Below are 16666 nucleotides of genomic sequence, written 5' to 3'. Positions count from 1 at the left end.
TGTGACCTATCAGTGTCACAAAGCCCTTTGTGACTTATCACTGTCACAAAGCCCTTTGCCTCATCCCCCAGCTGCCCCCTCAGGGCAGGGCCCCCATCCTCTCTCAAACACCCCATTGCCCCTGCGGAGGACAGGCCCATCCTGCCAGGGACTCAGGTGCGTTACCAAAATAAAAAATGTCTTCAAGTGGGAAAGTTTTGTGTGGGTCCTTTTTCTTTTCCTCCCCCAAATTCAGCTACTGGATGAAATCTATAGGAATGTAAGATGATGGGATCAATTTGAACCATTTAAGCTCATGGTTTAATTGTATCGAATAAGGCAGAGTTGGCAGTGGCGGTCCTTAGTCTGTCCTTTCATAAAATCTCAGTAAACGTGGACGATGGTGAGTGCCAATTCCCCTGTGAAGCCTTCCCTAACCCAGAACTCCTTCCCATGCCCCAGACCCCCTCCTCTGAATAGATCCAGTCCCCAAACACACGCCTCTCATTGTCTTTGTCACTCAGAGTTGTGATCATTACTCGTGCTGTCCTGTCTCCTCCACCATCTGTGTACCTCTGTGCGGGACCGGGGTGGCACACTGTCTGAAAGTTGTTGCACCGAGGTAGCTCCCTCTCTGCACCATCACCTGCCACCTTGAGCAAGTCCTTTAAATGCTCTGAACTTCCGTTTGCTTATCTGCAAAATGGAAAGACGTGAGAATCGGAAGGGGGCACACACATTCAAGAACTTTATAAACAGCTAAGGGCTGTGCACGTGTTTTTTTTTTTTTCTGTAAATTTATTTTATTATTTATTTTTGGCTTCTCTTGTTGGGGAGCACGGGCTCTAGGCGTGCGGGCCTCGGTAGTTGTGGCGCACGGGTTTAGTTGCTCCGTGGCATGTGGGATCTTCCTGGACCAGGGCTCGAACCCGGGTCCCCCGCGTCGGCAGGCGGATTCTTAACCACTGCGCCACCAGCGAAGTCCCTATGCACGTGTTTTTAATGCATTTTCTTCCTTCAGACTAGTGTTTCCCTGCACTTGCCTGTGTGGAAGTCATAAGATCAAAGGAGTGTGATGTGATCTTTTTGTAACTTCTCCTCCTTGGGTCCAAGGAAAAGCTGGTGGAGAGTAAAGCATTAATTGCGGCTCCCTGCAGCTCCTAGTCTTCTTGGAAACTCTGGGTTAATTCTGGGGTCAGGAACCTTGTTTGGCCAGGGGAAACAGTGCACATGTGTAGGTGTTGGGCTGGCTCCCTTTCTCATCAGTGCTCCCCACCAAGTGCCCACCATTCCGTCCACCAACAGAAGAGACCTCTCCCCAGCCTCCCGTGATGAGGTCTGTGGAAGTCACAAACGGTAGGTCCAATCAACAAGGATGCTCTGACCTAACAAATACTCTCCCTCGTGTGAGGTTTAAGGATTTGGTTTTGGAGCCCCAGAAGAAAAAAGTGCCTGCAGGTTTGGTGTGGAGAAACCCTTCTGAGCAGGGCATTCAAAAGTTGAATTAGTGGCTGGAGGAGGACTGGACGCTGGACGTTCCAGGAGTGAACGCTGGAATTCCAGGTGGGAGCCTGTTTCTGGCCGCAGCCCGGGTCATGCCAGAGGCTAGAGGTAGAAGCGTGGGAGCCAGACACAGCTCAAGGGTGGACTGGATGCTCTCGAGATAAGGCCAGCTAAGAGCTGTGAGCTCACTGAAGTTCGAAAACCGGCTCCCAGCCCCCACCCCTCCCTCCCCTCAATCTAGTAAAATTGATGCTCATCTCTGTAGTTTTGGAACATGATGGTAAGAATGGTGGTGCCTCGGGTTCTTGTGCTGGTCCTATCTCAGGCTTGTTTGCTTGCTTCCTTCTTAAACTACAGACAGACAGGGCTTTGCATAGAGAAGTGGGCTGGTGGATCACCGTTCTGCAAAGATCCCATTGTGCAACTGGAGCAGGTTACCTTCTCTGAGCCTCAGTGTTCTCATCTGTAAAATAGGCATATCGTTCCTTCTTTTCCTAATAACCAAACAAGTGTTCTTGTACTTTACCTTAAATAAATGTAATTTAAAGATGCCAAGCCTTTCTGACATCACTTTTGTGCATAAATAAAAGTGAAAAAAAGAGAAAGGCATTGGCAATAACTTCATCACAACTGCCATGGTGATTGTAGGACCATCCTGATTTCAGAGTTAGTAAAATGTGAAAAATACAACACCTGTGTACCTACCATCTTGCTTAAGAGACAGAACAATTCCCAGCAGCACTAACAGCCTTGTGTCCACCTCCTTGACCTAGCCTTTCCACCCTAGAGAAAACTGTCCTCAATTTTGTGTTTACTCTTCCCTCATTTTTAGCTACCGTTGTTTTAAACATGTACCCTATGCAATCTGTTGTTTGAGCTTGTTTCAGAATGGTTCCATGAGTGGAACTGTATCCCATTCTTTTGATGTTTTTAAAAATCATGAGAAGTTGATCTATGCTAATGTGTGTAGCTCATTTATTTTTCACTATTGAATATTCCAATCTTATCCTATCCTGCTGTATGAATTCTGCGGATGGAAATTTGGGCTGTTTCCCGTGTTTTGCTGTTAAGTTATTTTTGCTCTAAACATTCTCAGAGTTGTTTCTTAGAACATGTGTGTTTCTCCAGGGTATATACCTGGGCAGGGAACGGCTAAGTCTAGATGAGAGTGCTTGCTGTTCTGATTGCTAGCTAATACTGCCGCCCTTATTTCTGTCCACTGAATAGCCCGAGGGGACATGAGTCCTGTTCTGGCTCTGTTTACAGACCTTCAGGGGGATTAAGCGTTTATAAAAAGAATAGGGGGGGATTCCCTGGTGGCGCAGTGGTTGAGAGTCCACCTGCGGATGCAGGGAACATGAGTTCGTGCCCCGGTCCTGGAAGATCCCACATGCTGCGGAGCAGCTGGGCCCGTGAGCCATGGCCGCTGGGCCTGCTCGTCCGGAGCCTGTGCTCCGCGACGGGAGAGGCCACAACAGTGAGTGGCCCGCGTACCGCAAAAAACAAAACAAAACAAAAACAAAACAGAAAGAATAGGGGGATAGTGAGGGAGAGCTTCCCAGACCATAGTCTGACTTTGAGCCATGGCCCTGAGGGGCAAAGCCAGAAAGGAGTGGAAGCCAGATGGAAGCCAACTGCTGTTGGCGCTGAGCATGAGTGTGAGGTGGGGCTGCCCTTGCCTGGACACTGAGTTTCAAGACTGTGGCACAGCTGACATCACAGAATCCACTGTGAGGCTACGGCTGTGCTTCGGGACCTAGAAATTCAGACAAAACACTGCGTGCATTCTCAGACTGTATGTTTTTTTATTTAAATTGCAGTAAGGAAGCTGAAATGGGCTCTCCAGGGGTATTTCCCAGAGCCCTGGTCCCCTTTGCAGCTCCCAGCTCCTATTGATGGGCTTCAACGGTCACTGGCTCCATGGTCTCAGATGTGACACCAGTGATTTCCAGCCCCTGGCCACTCTCTGCTGTCTCTGTGATGGCCTCCATTCGGGTCCCTTCCACTGGCTTCGCCAGGATGCTCCCATGTTTATTTCGTGATGAGGCCACTGTCTTTTTTGTAAGTCTGGCTCTCATATTCCTGAAGCAAGAGCTGATCCTGCTGAGTATGTTGGTGGTGGGACCCGAACGCGCTGGAGATAAGCTCCTGCCCGATCTGTGCGAGGTCTTGGACTCGCTGGTGATGGGAGCACGGCTGATGCCTTTGGGAGCAGTGCCCTGCTCGCTGCCCCCCGGGCTGCCGTGGCCTTTGGCCTTTTGGTCATCTCTAGTGGCTCTGCGGCCGCCTGAGCCCGGGCCAGCTGCTTTGGGGATTGTCTTGCTCCCTGCTGCCTTGTGGTGGCTTTCCACGGAACTGCAGAGCGAGGGGCTCGTAAGAGCTCTGTCCTCTCCCCAGTGCTCCCTCCTCTCTCTTCTTCCCTTGTGGGCCTGGGACACTCTCTGTGAGCTGCCATCCTGTTCGCTCACTTTGCCTTCCTGTGGCAAGCTTGAGACGAGGGTCCCGTCATCGTCCTTGTCGGCTCTTCCTTTGACAGTCTTGCTGGTAGGTTCTGCTCCGACCAGAGTCATGCCGGCCCCTGGGGAGAGGCTGGTGGACGTGCTGGAAGCATACTGTGGATTGTTCTCAGCACCTGCCAAGGCCGTTTTCCCGCTCCTCCGGGATGTTCTGGCGGTGTCCCCAGTGGCTATGTTGGTTTTGCTTCCTCCAGGCCCGTCGCTGGCTGTGGCTGCTATGGCCGTGCTCTGCTCTTCAGCGGCAGGAGACTTGATCACTGCCGAGCTCAAAGCACCCGCTGCGGTGCCTCCTGCCACCACTGCTGTCTCCACCTTTGTCGTTGCCCGCGATGCGGACGCTTTGTCAAGCCCTGTAGTAGGTTTTGCTTTCGCAGTGGCCACATCGGGCGTGGTATCGGGCTTGTGGGAGTCCAGTTGGATCCCTTCGCCCCCCGCAAAAGCTGCAGACGTGGCCCCGGCCACCTCAGGGCACGTGTGGAGGCTGCTGACGCTCACCTGGTCCTGACGCCCCTTTCCTTGGAAATCCTCCACGGCCGGGCTCCTCCCGTCCTCCTCCTCCTCGAACACAGGCACGCAGGTCAGGTCCCAGACGGGAACGGCATAGGTGTTGCTTTCACTGTCCACTGGTGGTCGCAGGAGGTCAATCAGCTGTTCCCACTCGGCGAAGAGGTCTTCCCGCGCGTCCAGAGGGGGACACAGCTGCAGGTAGAAGCAGCGGCCAGTGGCAAGCTTCACGCGCAGCTGTTGTTTCTCACGATTGTGAGTGGAGATCCTCACGAACTCCAAGGGAAGGAGCCTGGTGAGCTCTAAGGTCTTTGCAGCCTTGTGGCTCTTGCCCTTGGTGGCCGGGCTGCGCTCGGCGTGCTTTTCACAGCCGGTGGCCCGTCGGGCCAGCAGCATGATGTCTGGGAGCGGGAGGACGGGGCTGGTGGATGTGATGCCCATGGTCACCATGCCGCCCCAGTTGTGCACGTCAATCGCTTCTCCCCTCTTCGTGACCTGGATGAAGTCGCTCTCGAATATTGCTGCGTACTTGAATATGTGGTATTCGCCCTTGTGCAGTTGCTGCTGCAGCTTCCCCGTGGTGGTGTTGAACAGGTCCACCCAGGTGCTGCTCCGGGCCGTGTGATACGGGAGCAGAGAGTCCCCACTCATGGCTGTCTTTGATCACGACAGGCAGCGCGGTTAAGGCGGGTCCCTGGCTCTTCCCTCCCTCGGCCTCACTGGCAGAAGAGCGAGCTGCGATGCTCCTGCGTCACACAGGCGGCCGTACGGCAGGTCTTCCAAGCCCGCCCCACAGGCCCCCACGTTTGCCTCAGGGTCTCCCAGAGGCAGGGGTGTGGGTAGGGGCACAGATGATCACAGTGGGGACGCTGTAGGGCGCCTGGAGCCCAGGCTGACTCTCTTCAAGTGTGTCGAGAGGTACGGTAGGCTCCCCCTCCGCCTCACCTCACTTCTGCTTCTGGGTTTTTATCTCCCCAAGAGGCTGTGGTGAACTTCCGTCCTAGCGAGAGAAGTAACCACTTTGTCAGCCTAACCCCCTGGCACAGCCTATTTATCCTCTGATGCCCTTTGTGACCTATCAGTGTCACAAAGCCCTTTGTGACTTATCACTGTCACAAAGCCCTTTGCCTCATCCCCCAGCTGCCCCCTCAGGGCAGGGCCCCCATCCTCTCTCAAACACCCCATTGCCCCTGCGGAGGACAGGCCCATCCTGCCAGGGACTCAGGTGCGTTACCAAAATAAAAAATGTCTTCAAGTGGGAAAGTTTTGTGTGGGTCCTTTTTCTTTTCCTCCCCCAAATTCAGCTACTGGATGAAATCTATAGGAATGTAAGATGATGGGATCAATTTGAACCATTTAAGCTCATGGTTTAATTGTATCGAATAAGGCAGAGTTGGCAGTGGCGGTCCTTAGTCTGTCCTTTCATAAAATCTCAGTAAACGTGGACGATGGTGAGTGCCAATTCCCCTGTGAAGCCTTCCCTAACCCAGAACTCCTTCCCATGCCCCAGACCCCCTCCTCTGAATAGATCCAGTCCCCAAACACACGCCTCTCATTGTCTTTGTCACTCAGAGTTGTGATCATTACTCGTGCTGTCCTGTCTCCTCCACCATCTGTGTACCTCTGTGCGGGACCGGGGTGGCACACTGTCTGAAAGTTGTTGCACCGAGGTAGCTCCCTCTCTGCACCATCACCTGCCACCTTGAGCAAGTCCTTTAAATGCTCTGAACTTCCGTTTGCTTATCTGCAAAATGGAAAGACGTGAGAATCGGAAGGGGGCACACACATTCAAGAACTTTATAAACAGCTAAGGGCTGTGCACGTGTTTTTTTTTTTTTCTGTAAATTTATTTTATTATTTATTTTTGGCTTCTCTTGTTGGGGAGCACGGGCTCTAGGCGTGCGGGCCTCGGTAGTTGTGGCGCACGGGTTTAGTTGCTCCGTGGCATGTGGGATCTTCCTGGACCAGGGCTCGAACCCGGGTCCCCCGCGTCGGCAGGCGGATTCTTAACCACTGCGCCACCAGCGAAGTCCCTATGCACGTGTTTTTAATGCATTTTCTTCCTTCAGACTAGTGTTTCCCTGCACTTGCCTGTGTGGAAGTCATAAGATCAAAGGAGTGTGATGTGATCTTTTTGTAACTTCTCCTCCTTGGGTCCAAGGAAAAGCTGGTGGAGAGTAAAGCATTAATTGCGGCTCCCTGCAGCTCCTAGTCTTCTTGGAAACTCTGGGTTAATTCTGGGGTCAGGAACCTTGTTTGGCCAGGGGAAACAGTGCACATGTGTAGGTGTTGGGCTGGCTCCCTTTCTCATCAGTGCTCCCCACCAAGTGCCCACCATTCCGTCCACCAACAGAAGAGACCTCTCCCCAGCCTCCCGTGATGAGGTCTGTGGAAGTCACAAACTGTAGGTCCAATCAACAAGGATGCTCTGACCTAACAAATACTCTCCCTCGTGTGAGGTTTAAGGATTTGGTTTTGGAGCCCCAGAAGAAAAAAGTGCCTGCAGGTTTGGTGTGGAGAAACCCTTCTGAGCAGGGCATTCAAAAGTTGAATTAGTGGCTGGAGGAGGACTGGACGCTGGACGTTCCAGGAGTGAACGCTGGAATTCCAGGTGGGAGCCTGTTTCTGGCCGCAGCCCGGGTCATGCCAGAGGCTAGAGGTAGAAGCGTGGGAGCCAGACACAGCTCAAGGGTGGACTGGATGCTCTCGAGATAAGGCCAGCTAAGAGCTGTGAGCTCACTGAAGTTCGAAAACCGGCTCCCAGCCCCCACCCCTCCCTCCCCTCAATCTAGTAAAATTGATGCTCATCTCTGTAGTTTTGGAACATGATGGTAAGAATGGTGGTGCCTCGGGTTCTTGTGCTGGTCCTATCTCAGGCTTGTTTGCTTGCTTCCTTCTTAAACTACAGACAGACAGGGCTTTGCATAGAGAAGTGGGCTGGTGGATCACCGTTCTGCAAAGATCCCATTGTGCAACTGGAGCAGGTTACCTTCTCTGAGCCTCAGTGTTCTCATCTGTAAAATAGGCATATCGTTCCTTCTTTTCCTAATAACCAAACAAGTGTTCTTGTACTTTACCTTAAATAAATGTAATTTAAAGATGCCAAGCCTTTCTGACATCACTTTTGTGCATAAATAAAAGTGAAAAAAAGAGAAAGGCATTGGCAATAACTTCATCACAACTGCCATGGTGATTGTAGGACCATCCTGATTTCAGAGTTAGTAAAATGTGAAAAATACAACACCTGTGTACCTACCATCTTGCTTAAGAGACAGAACAATTCCCAGCAGCACTAACAGCCTTGTGTCCACCTCCTTGACCTAGCCTTTCCACCCTAGAGAAAACTGTCCTCAATTTTGTGTTTACTCTTCCCTCATTTTTAGCTACCGTTGTTTTAAACATGTACCCTATGCAATCTGTTGTTTGAGCTTGTTTCAGAATGGTTCCATGAGTGGAACTGTATCCCATTCTTTTGATGTTTTTAAAAATCATGAGAAGTTGATCTATGCTAATGTGTGTAGCTCATTTATTTTTCACTATTGAATATTCCAATCTTATCCTATCCTGCTGTATGAATTCTGCGGATGGAAATTTGGGCTGTTTCCCGTGTTTTGCTGTTAAGTTATTTTTGCTCTAAACATTCTCAGAGTTGTTTCTTAGAACATGTGTGTTTCTCCAGGGTATATACCTGGGCAGGGAACGGCTAAGTCTAGATGAGAGTGCTTGCTGTTCTGATTGCTAGCTAATACTGCCGCCCTTATTTCTGTCCACTGAATAGCCCGAGGGGACATGAGTCCTGTTCTGGCTCTGTTTACAGACCTTCAGGGGGATTAAGCGTTTATAAAAAGAATAGGGGGGGATTCCCTGGTGGCGCAGTGGTTGAGAGTCCACCTGCGGATGCAGGGAACATGAGTTCGTGCCCCGGTCCTGGAAGATCCCACATGCTGCGGAGCAGCTGGGCCCGTGAGCCATGGCCGCTGGGCCTGCTCGTCCGGAGCCTGTGCTCCGCGACGGGAGAGGCCACAACAGTGAGTGGCCCGCGTACCGCAAAAAACAAAACAAAACAAAAACAAAACAGAAAGAATAGGGGGATAGTGAGGGAGAGCTTCCCAGACCATAGTCTGACTTTGAGCCATGGCCCTGAGGGGCAAAGCCAGAAAGGAGTGGAAGCCAGATGGAAGCCAACTGCTGTTGGCGCTGAGCATGAGTGTGAGGTGGGGCTGCCCTTGCCTGGACACTGAGTTTCAAGACTGTGGCACAGCTGACATCACAGAATCCACTGTGAGGCTACGGCTGTGCTTCGGGACCTAGAAATTCAGACAAAACACTGCGTGCATTCTCAGACTGTATGTTTTTTTATTTAAATTGCAGTAAGGAAGCTGAAATGGGCTCTCCAGGGGTATTTCCCAGAGCCCTGGTCCCCTTTGCAGCTCCCAGCTCCTATTGATGGGCTTCAACGGTCACTGGCTCCATGGTCTCAGATGTGACACCAGTGATTTCCAGCCCCTGGCCACTCTCTGCTGTCTCTGTGATGGCCTCCATTCGGGTCCCTTCCACTGGCTTCGCCAGGATGCTCCCATGTTTATTTCGTGATGAGGCCACTGTCTTTTTTGTAAGTCTGGCTCTCATATTCCTGAAGCAAGAGCTGATCCTGCTGAGTATGTTGGTGGTGGGACCCGAACGCGCTGGAGATAAGCTCCTGCCCGATCTGTGCGAGGTCTTGGACTCGCTGGTGATGGGAGCACGGCTGATGCCTTTGGGAGCAGTGCCCTGCTCGCTGCCCCCCGGGCTGCCGTGGCCTTTGGCCTTTTGGTCATCTCTAGTGGCTCTGCGGCCGCCTGAGCCCGGGCCAGCTGCTTTGGGGATTGTCTTGCTCCCTGCTGCCTTGTGGTGGCTTTCCACGGAACTGCAGAGCGAGGGGCTCGTAAGAGCTCTGTCCTCTCCCCAGTGCTCCCTCCTCTCTCTTCTTCCCTTGTGGGCCTGGGACACTCTCTGTGAGCTGCCATCCTGTTCGCTCACTTTGCCTTCCTGTGGCAAGCTTGAGACGAGGGTCCCGTCATCGTCCTTGTCGGCTCTTCCTTTGACAGTCTTGCTGGTAGGTTCTGCTCCGACCAGAGTCATGCCGGCCCCTGGGGAGAGGCTGGTGGACGTGCTGGAAGCATACTGTGGATTGTTCTCAGCACCTGCCAAGGCCGTTTTCCCGCTCCTCCGGGATGTTCTGGCGGTGTCCCCAGTGGCTATGTTGGTTTTGCTTCCTCCAGGCCCGTCGCTGGCTGTGGCTGCTATGGCCGTGCTCTGCTCTTCAGCGGCAGGAGACTTGATCACTGCCGAGCTCAAAGCACCCGCTGCGGTGCCTCCTGCCACCACTGCTGTCTCCACCTTTGTCGTTGCCCGCGATGCGGACGCTTTGTCAAGCCCTGTAGTAGGTTTTGCTTTCGCAGTGGCCACATCGGGCGTGGTATCGGGCTTGTGGGAGTCCAGTTGGATCCCTTCGCCCCCCGCAAAAGCTGCAGACGTGGCCCCGGCCACCTCAGGGCACGTGTGGAGGCTGCTGACGCTCACCTGGTCCTGACGCCCCTTTCCTTGGAAATCCTCCACGGCCGGGCTCCTCCCGTCCTCCTCCTCCTCGAACACAGGCACGCAGGTCAGGTCCCAGACGGGAACGGCATAGGTGTTGCTTTCACTGTCCACTGGTGGTCGCAGGAGGTCAATCAGCTGTTCCCACTCGGCGAAGAGGTCTTCCCGCGCGTCCAGAGGGGGACACAGCTGCAGGTAGAAGCAGCGGCCAGTGGCAAGCTTCACGCGCAGCTGTTGTTTCTCACGATTGTGAGTGGAGATCCTCACGAACTCCAAGGGAAGGAGCCTGGTGAGCTCTAAGGTCTTTGCAGCCTTGTGGCTCTTGCCCTTGGTGGCCGGGCTGCGCTCGGCGTGCTTTTCACAGCCGGTGGCCCGTCGGGCCAGCAGCATGATGTCTGGGAGCGGGAGGACGGGGCTGGTGGATGTGATGCCCATGGTCACCATGCCGCCCCAGTTGTGCACGTCAATCGCTTCTCCCCTCTTCGTGACCTGGATGAAGTCGCTCTCGAATATTGCTGCGTACTTGAATATGTGGTATTCGCCCTTGTGCAGTTGCTGCTGCAGCTTCCCCGTGGTGGTGTTGAACAGGTCCACCCAGGTGCTGCTCCGGGCCGTGTGATACGGGAGCAGAGAGTCCCCACTCATGGCTGTCTTTGATCACGACAGGCAGCGCGGTTAAGGCGGGTCCCTGGCTCTTCCCTCCCTCGGCCTCACTGGCAGAAGAGCGAGCTGCGATGCTCCTGCGTCACACAGGCGGCCGTACGGCAGGTCTTCCAAGCCCGCCCCACAGGCCCCCACGTTTGCCTCAGGGTCTCCCAGAGGCAGGGGTGTGGGTAGGGGCACAGATGATCACAGTGGGGACGCTGTAGGGCGCCTGGAGCCCAGGCTGACTCTCTTCAAGTGTGTCGAGAGGTACGGTAGGCTCCCCCTCCGCCTCACCTCACTTCTGCTTCTGGGTTTTTATCTCCCCAAGAGGCTGTGGTGAACTTCCGTCCTAGCGAGAGAAGTAACCACTTTGTCAGCCTAACCCCCTGGCACAGCCTATTTATCCTCTGATGCCCTTTGTGACCTATCACTGTCACAAAGCCCTTTGCCTCATCCCCCAGCTGCCCCCTCAGGGCAGGGCCCCCATCCTCTCTCAAACACCCCATTGCCCCTGCGGAGGACAGGCCCATCCTGCCAGGGACTCAGGTGCGTTACCAAAATAAAAAATGTCTTCAAGTGGGAAAGTTTTGTGTGGGTCCTTTTTCTTTTCCTCCCCCAAATTCAGCTACTGGATGAAATCTATAGGAATGTAAGATGATGGGATCAATTTGAACCATTTAAGCTCATGGTTTAATTGTATCGAATAAGGCAGAGTTGGCAGTGGCGGTCCTTAGTCTGTCCTTTCATAAAATCTCAGTAAACGTGGACGATGGTGAGTGCCAATTCCCCTGTGAAGCCTTCCCTAACCCAGAACTCCTTCCCATGCCCCAGACCCCCTCCTCTGAATAGATCCAGTCCCCAAACACACGCCTCTCATTGTCTTTGTCACTCAGAGTTGTGATCATTACTCGTGCTGTCCTGTCTCCTCCACCATCTGTGTACCTCTGTGCGGGACCGGGGTGGCACACTGTCTGAAAGTTGTTGCACCGAGGTAGCTCCCTCTCTGCACCATCACCTGCCACCTTGAGCAAGTCCTTTAAATGCTCTGAACTTCCGTTTGCTTATCTGCAAAATGGAAAGACGTGAGAATCGGAAGGGGGCACACACATTCAAGAACTTTATAAACAGCTAAGGGCTGTGCACGTGTTTTTTTTTTTTTTCTGTAAATTTATTTTATTATTTATTTTTGGCTTCTCTTGTTGGGGAGCACGGGCTCTAGGCGTGCGGGCCTCGGTAGTTGTGGCGCACGGGTTTAGTTGCTCCGTGGCATGTGGGATCTTCCTGGACCAGGGCTCGAACCCGGGTCCCCCGCGTCGGCAGGCGGATTCTTAACCACTGCGCCACCAGCGAAGTCCCTATGCACGTGTTTTTAATGCATTTTCTTCCTTCAGACTAGTGTTTCCCTGCACTTGCCTGTGTGGAAGTCATAAGATCAAAGGAGTGTGATGTGATCTTTTTGTAACTTCTCCTCCTTGGGTCCAAGGAAAAGCTGGTGGAGAGTAAAGCATTAATTGCGGCTCCCTGCAGCTCCTAGTCTTCTTGGAAACTCTGGGTTAATTCTGGGGTCAGGAACCTTGTTTGGCCAGGGGAAACAGTGCACATGTGTAGGTTTTGGGCTGGCTCCCTTTCTCATCAGTGCTCCCCACCAAGTGCCCACCATTCCGTCCACCAACAGAAGAGACCTCTCCCCAGCCTCCCGTGATGAGGTCTGTGGAAGTCACAAACTGTAGGTCCAATCAACAAGGATGCTCTGACCTAACAAATACTCTCCCTCGTGTGAGGTTTAAGGATTTGGTTTTGGAGCCCCAGAAGAAAAAAGTGCCTGCAGGTTTGGTGTGGAGAAACCCTTCTGAGCAGGGCATTCAAAAGTTGAATTAGTGGCTGGAGGAGGACTGGACGCTGGACGTTCCAGGAGTGAACGCTGGAATTCCAGGTGGGAGCCTGTTTCTGGCCGCAGCCCGGGTCATGCCAGAGGCTAGAGGTAGAAGCGTGGGAGCCAGACACAGCTCAAGGGTGGACTGGATGCTCTCGAGATAAGGCCAGCTAAGAGCTGTGAGCTCACTGAAGTTCGAAAACCGGCTCCCAGCCCCCACCCCTCCCTCCCCTCAATCTAGTAAAATTGATGCTCATCTCTGTAGTTTTGGAACATGATGGTAAGAATGGTGGTGCCTCGGGTTCTTGTGCTGGTCCTATCTCAGGCTTGTTTGCTTGCTTCCTTCTTAAACTACAGACAGACAGGGCTTTGCATAGAGAAGTGGGCTGGTGGATCACCGTTCTGCAAAGATCCCATTGTGCAACTGGAGCAGGTTACCTTCTCTGAGCCTCAGTGTTCTCATCTGTAAAATAGGCATATCGTTCCTTCTTTTCCTAATAACCAAACAAGTGTTCTTGTACTTTACCTTAAATAAATGTAATTTAAAGATGCCAAGCCTTTCTGACATCACTTTTGTGCATAAATAAAAGTGAAAAAAAGAGAAAGGCATTGGCAATAACTTCATCACAACTGCCATGGTGATTGTAGGACCATCCTGATTTCAGAGTTAGTAAAATGTGAAAAATACAACACCTGTGTACCTACCATCTTGCTTAAGAGACAGAACAATTCCCAGCAGCACTAACAGCCTTGTGTCCACCTCCTTGACCTAGCCTTTCCACCCTAGAGAAAACTGTCCTCAATTTTGTGTTTACTCTTCCCTCATTTTTAGCTACCGTTGTTTTAAACATGTACCCTATGCAATCTGTTGTTTGAGCTTGTTTCAGAATGGTTCCATGAGTGGAACTGTATCCCATTCTTTTGATGTTTTTAAAAATCATGAGAAGTTGATCTATGCTAATGTGTGTAGCTCATTTATTTTTCACTATTGAATATTCCAATCTTATCCTATCCTGCTGTATGAATTCTGCGGATGGAAATTTGGGCTGTTTCCCGTGTTTTGCTGTTAAGTTATTTTTGCTCTAAACATTCTCAGAGTTGTTTCTTAGAACATGTGTGTTTCTCCAGGGTATATACCTGGGCAGGGAACGGCTAAGTCTAGATGAGAGTGCTTGCTGTTCTGATTGCTAGCTAATACTGCCGCCCTTATTTCTGTCCACTGAATAGCCCGAGGGGACATGAGTCCTGTTCTGGCTCTGTTTACAGACCTTCAGGGGGATTAAGCGTTTATAAAAAGAATAGGGGGGGATTCCCTGGTGGCGCAGTGGTTGAGAGTCCACCTGCGGATGCAGGGAACATGAGTTCGTGCCCCGGTCCTGGAAGATCCCACATGCTGCGGAGCAGCTGGGCCCGTGAGCCATGGCCGCTGGGCCTGCTCGTCCGGAGCCTGTGCTCCGCGACGGGAGAGGCCACAACAGTGAGTGGCCCGCGTACCGCAAAAAACAAAACAAAACAAAAACAAAACAGAAAGAATAGGGGGATAGTGAGGGAGAGCTTCCCAGACCATAGTCTGACTTTGAGCCATGGCCCTGAGGGGCAAAGCCAGAAAGGAGTGGAAGCCAGATGGAAGCCAACTGCTGTTGGCGCTGAGCATGAGTGTGAGGTGGGGCTGCCCTTGCCTGGACACTGAGTTTCAAGACTGTGGCACAGCTGACATCACAGAATCCACTGTGAGGCTACGGCTGTGCTTCGGGACCTAGAAATTCAGACAAAACACTGCGTGCATTCTCAGACTGTATGTTTTTTAATTTAAATTGCAGTAAGGAAGCTGAAATGGGCTCTCCAGGGGTATTTCCCAGAGCCCTGGTCCCCTTTGCAGCTCCCAGCTCCTATTGATGGGCTTCAACGGTCACTGGCTCCATGGTCTCAGATGTGACACCAGTGATTTCCAGCCCCTGGCCACTCTCTGCTGTCTCTGTGATGGCCTCCATTCGGGTCCCTTCCACTGGCTTCGCCAGGATGCTCCCATGTTTATTTCGTGATGAGGCCACTGTCTTTTTTGTAAGTCTGGCTCTCATATTCCTGAAGCAAGAGCTGATCCTGCTGAGTATGTTGGTGGTGGGACCCGAACGCGCTGGAGATAAGCTCCTGCCCGATCTGTGCGAGGTCTTGGACTCGCTGGTGATGGGAGCACGGCTGATGCCTTTGGGAGCAGTGCCCTGCTCGCTGCCCCCCGGGCTGCCGTGGCCTTTGGCCTTTTGGTCATCTCTAGTGGCTCTGCGGCCGCCTGAGCCCGGGCCAGCTGCTTTGGGGATTGTCTTGCTCCCTGCTGCCTTGTGGTGGCTTTCCACGGAACTGCAGAGCGAGGGGCTCGTAAGAGCTCTGTCCTCTCCCCAGTGCTCCCTCCTCTCTCTTCTTCCCTTGTGGGCCTGGGACACTCTCTGTGAGCTGCCATCCTGTTCGCTCACTTTGCCTTCCTGTGGCAAGCTTGAGACGAGGGTCCCGTCATCGTCCTTGTCGGCTCTTCCTTTGACAGTCTTGCTGGTAGGTTCTGCTCCGACCAGAGTCATGCCGGCCCCTGGGGAGAGGCTGGTGGACGTGCTGGAAGCATACTGTGGATTGTTCTCAGCACCTGCCAAGGCCGTTTTCCCGCTCCTCCGGGATGTTCTGGCGGTGTCCCCAGTGGCTATGTTGGTTTTGCTTCCTCCAGGCCCGTCGCTGGCTGTGGCTGCTATGGCCGTGCTCTGCTCTTCAGCGGCAGGAGACTTGATCACTGCCGAGCTCAAAGCACCCGCTGCGGTGCCTCCTGCCACCACTGCTGTCTCCACCTTTGTCGTTGCCCGCGATGCGGACGCTTTGTCAAGCCCTGTAGTAGGTTTTGCTTTCGCAGTGGCCACATCGGGCGTGGTATCGGGCTTGTGGGAGTCCAGTTGGATCCCTTCGCCCCCCGCAAAAGCTGCAGACGTGGCCCCGGCCACCTCAGGGCACGTGTGGAGGCTGCTGACGCTCACCTGGTCCTGACGCCCCTTTCCTTGGAAATCCTCCACGGCCGGGCTCCTCCCGTCCTCCTCCTCCTCGAACACAGGCACGCAGGTCAGGTCCCAGACGGGAACGGCATAGGTGTTGCTTTCACTGTCCACTGGTGGTCGCAGGAGGTCAATCAGCTGTTCCCACTCGGCGAAGAGGTCTTCCCGCGCGTCCAGAGGGGGACACAGCTGCAGGTAGAAGCAGCGGCCAGTGGCAAGCTTCACGCGCAGCTGTTGTTTCTCACGATTGTGAGTGGAGATCCTCACGAACTCCAAGGGAAGGAGCCTGGTGAGCTCTAAGGTCTTTGCAGCCTTGTGGCTCTTGCCCTTGGTGGCCGGGCTGCGCTCGGCGTGCTTTTCACAGCCGGTGGCCCGTCGGGCCAGCAGCATGATGTCTGGGAGCGGGAGGACGGGGCTGGTGGATGTGATGCCCATGGTCACCATGCCGCCCCAGTTGTGCACGTCAATCGCTTCTCCCCTCTTCGTGACCTGGATGAAGTCGCTCTCGAATATTGCTGCGTACTTGAATATGTGGTATTCGCCCTTGTGCAGTTGCTGCTGCAGCTTCCCCGTGGTGGTGTTGAACAGGTCCACCCAGGTGCTGCTCCGGGCCGTGTGATACGGGAGCAGAGAGTCCCCACTCATGGCTGTCTTTGATCACGACAGGCAGCGCGGTTAAGGCGGGTCCCTGGCTCTTCCCTCCCTCGGCCTCACTGGCAGAAGAGCGAGCTGCGATGCTCCTGCGTCACACAGGCGGCCGTACGGCAGGTCTTCCAAGCCCGCCCCACAGGCCCCCACGTTTGCCTCAGGGTCTCCCAGAGGCAGGGGTGTGGGTAGGGGCACAGATGATCACAGTGGGGACGCTGTAGGGCGCCTGGAGCCCAGGCTGACTCTCTTCAAGTGTGTCGAGAGGTACGGTAGGCTCCCCCTCCGCCTCACCTCACTTCTGCTTCTGGGTTTTTATCTCCCCAAGAGGCTGTGGTGAACTTCCGTCCTAGCGAGAGAAGTAACCACTTTGTCAGCCTAACCCCCTGGCACAGCCT

The 16666-nt window shown here is 53.4% G+C and overlaps 3 protein-coding genes across 3 annotated transcripts; all 3 read right to left on the bottom strand.

The window, feature by feature from the left end:
• Nucleotides 1-103: 103 nt before the first annotated feature.
• LOC307066313 (Golgi-associated RAB2 interactor protein 4-like) lies at nucleotides 104-5153 on the bottom strand (the record flags this gene model as incomplete). Its single annotated transcript, XM_079723434.1, has 2 exons — nucleotides 104-121; nucleotides 4380-5153. The coding sequence occupies 2 exons, from the start codon at nucleotides 5151-5153 to the stop codon at nucleotides 104-106; spliced, it is 792 nt and encodes a 263-aa protein (XP_079579560.1).
• Nucleotides 5154-5674: 521 nt separating this feature from the next.
• LOC307066306 (Golgi-associated RAB2 interactor protein 4-like) lies at nucleotides 5675-10724 on the bottom strand (the record flags this gene model as incomplete). The annotated part of the gene is made up of 2 exons (XM_079723424.1): nucleotides 5675-5692; nucleotides 9951-10724. 2 exons carry the CDS (start codon nucleotides 10722-10724, stop codon nucleotides 5675-5677), a joined length of 792 nt encoding a protein of 263 aa, XP_079579550.1.
• Nucleotides 10725-11217: 493 nt separating this feature from the next.
• On the bottom strand, nucleotides 11218-16268 carry LOC307066298 (Golgi-associated RAB2 interactor protein 4-like; the record flags this gene model as incomplete). Its single annotated transcript, XM_079723409.1, has 2 exons — nucleotides 11218-11235; nucleotides 15495-16268. The coding sequence occupies 2 exons, from the start codon at nucleotides 16266-16268 to the stop codon at nucleotides 11218-11220; spliced, it is 792 nt and encodes a 263-aa protein (XP_079579535.1).
• Between the last annotated feature and the right edge of the window lie 398 nt (nucleotides 16269-16666).

The sequence above is a fragment of the Hyperoodon ampullatus genome (assembly GCF_949752795.1).
Source record: "Hyperoodon ampullatus genome assembly, chromosome: 2".
Classification (NCBI taxonomy): domain Eukaryota; kingdom Metazoa; phylum Chordata; class Mammalia; order Artiodactyla; family Ziphiidae; genus Hyperoodon; species Hyperoodon ampullatus.
The sequence above is the reverse complement of the archived record's forward strand: the minus strand, read 5'-3'. Positions and strand labels throughout refer to the sequence as shown.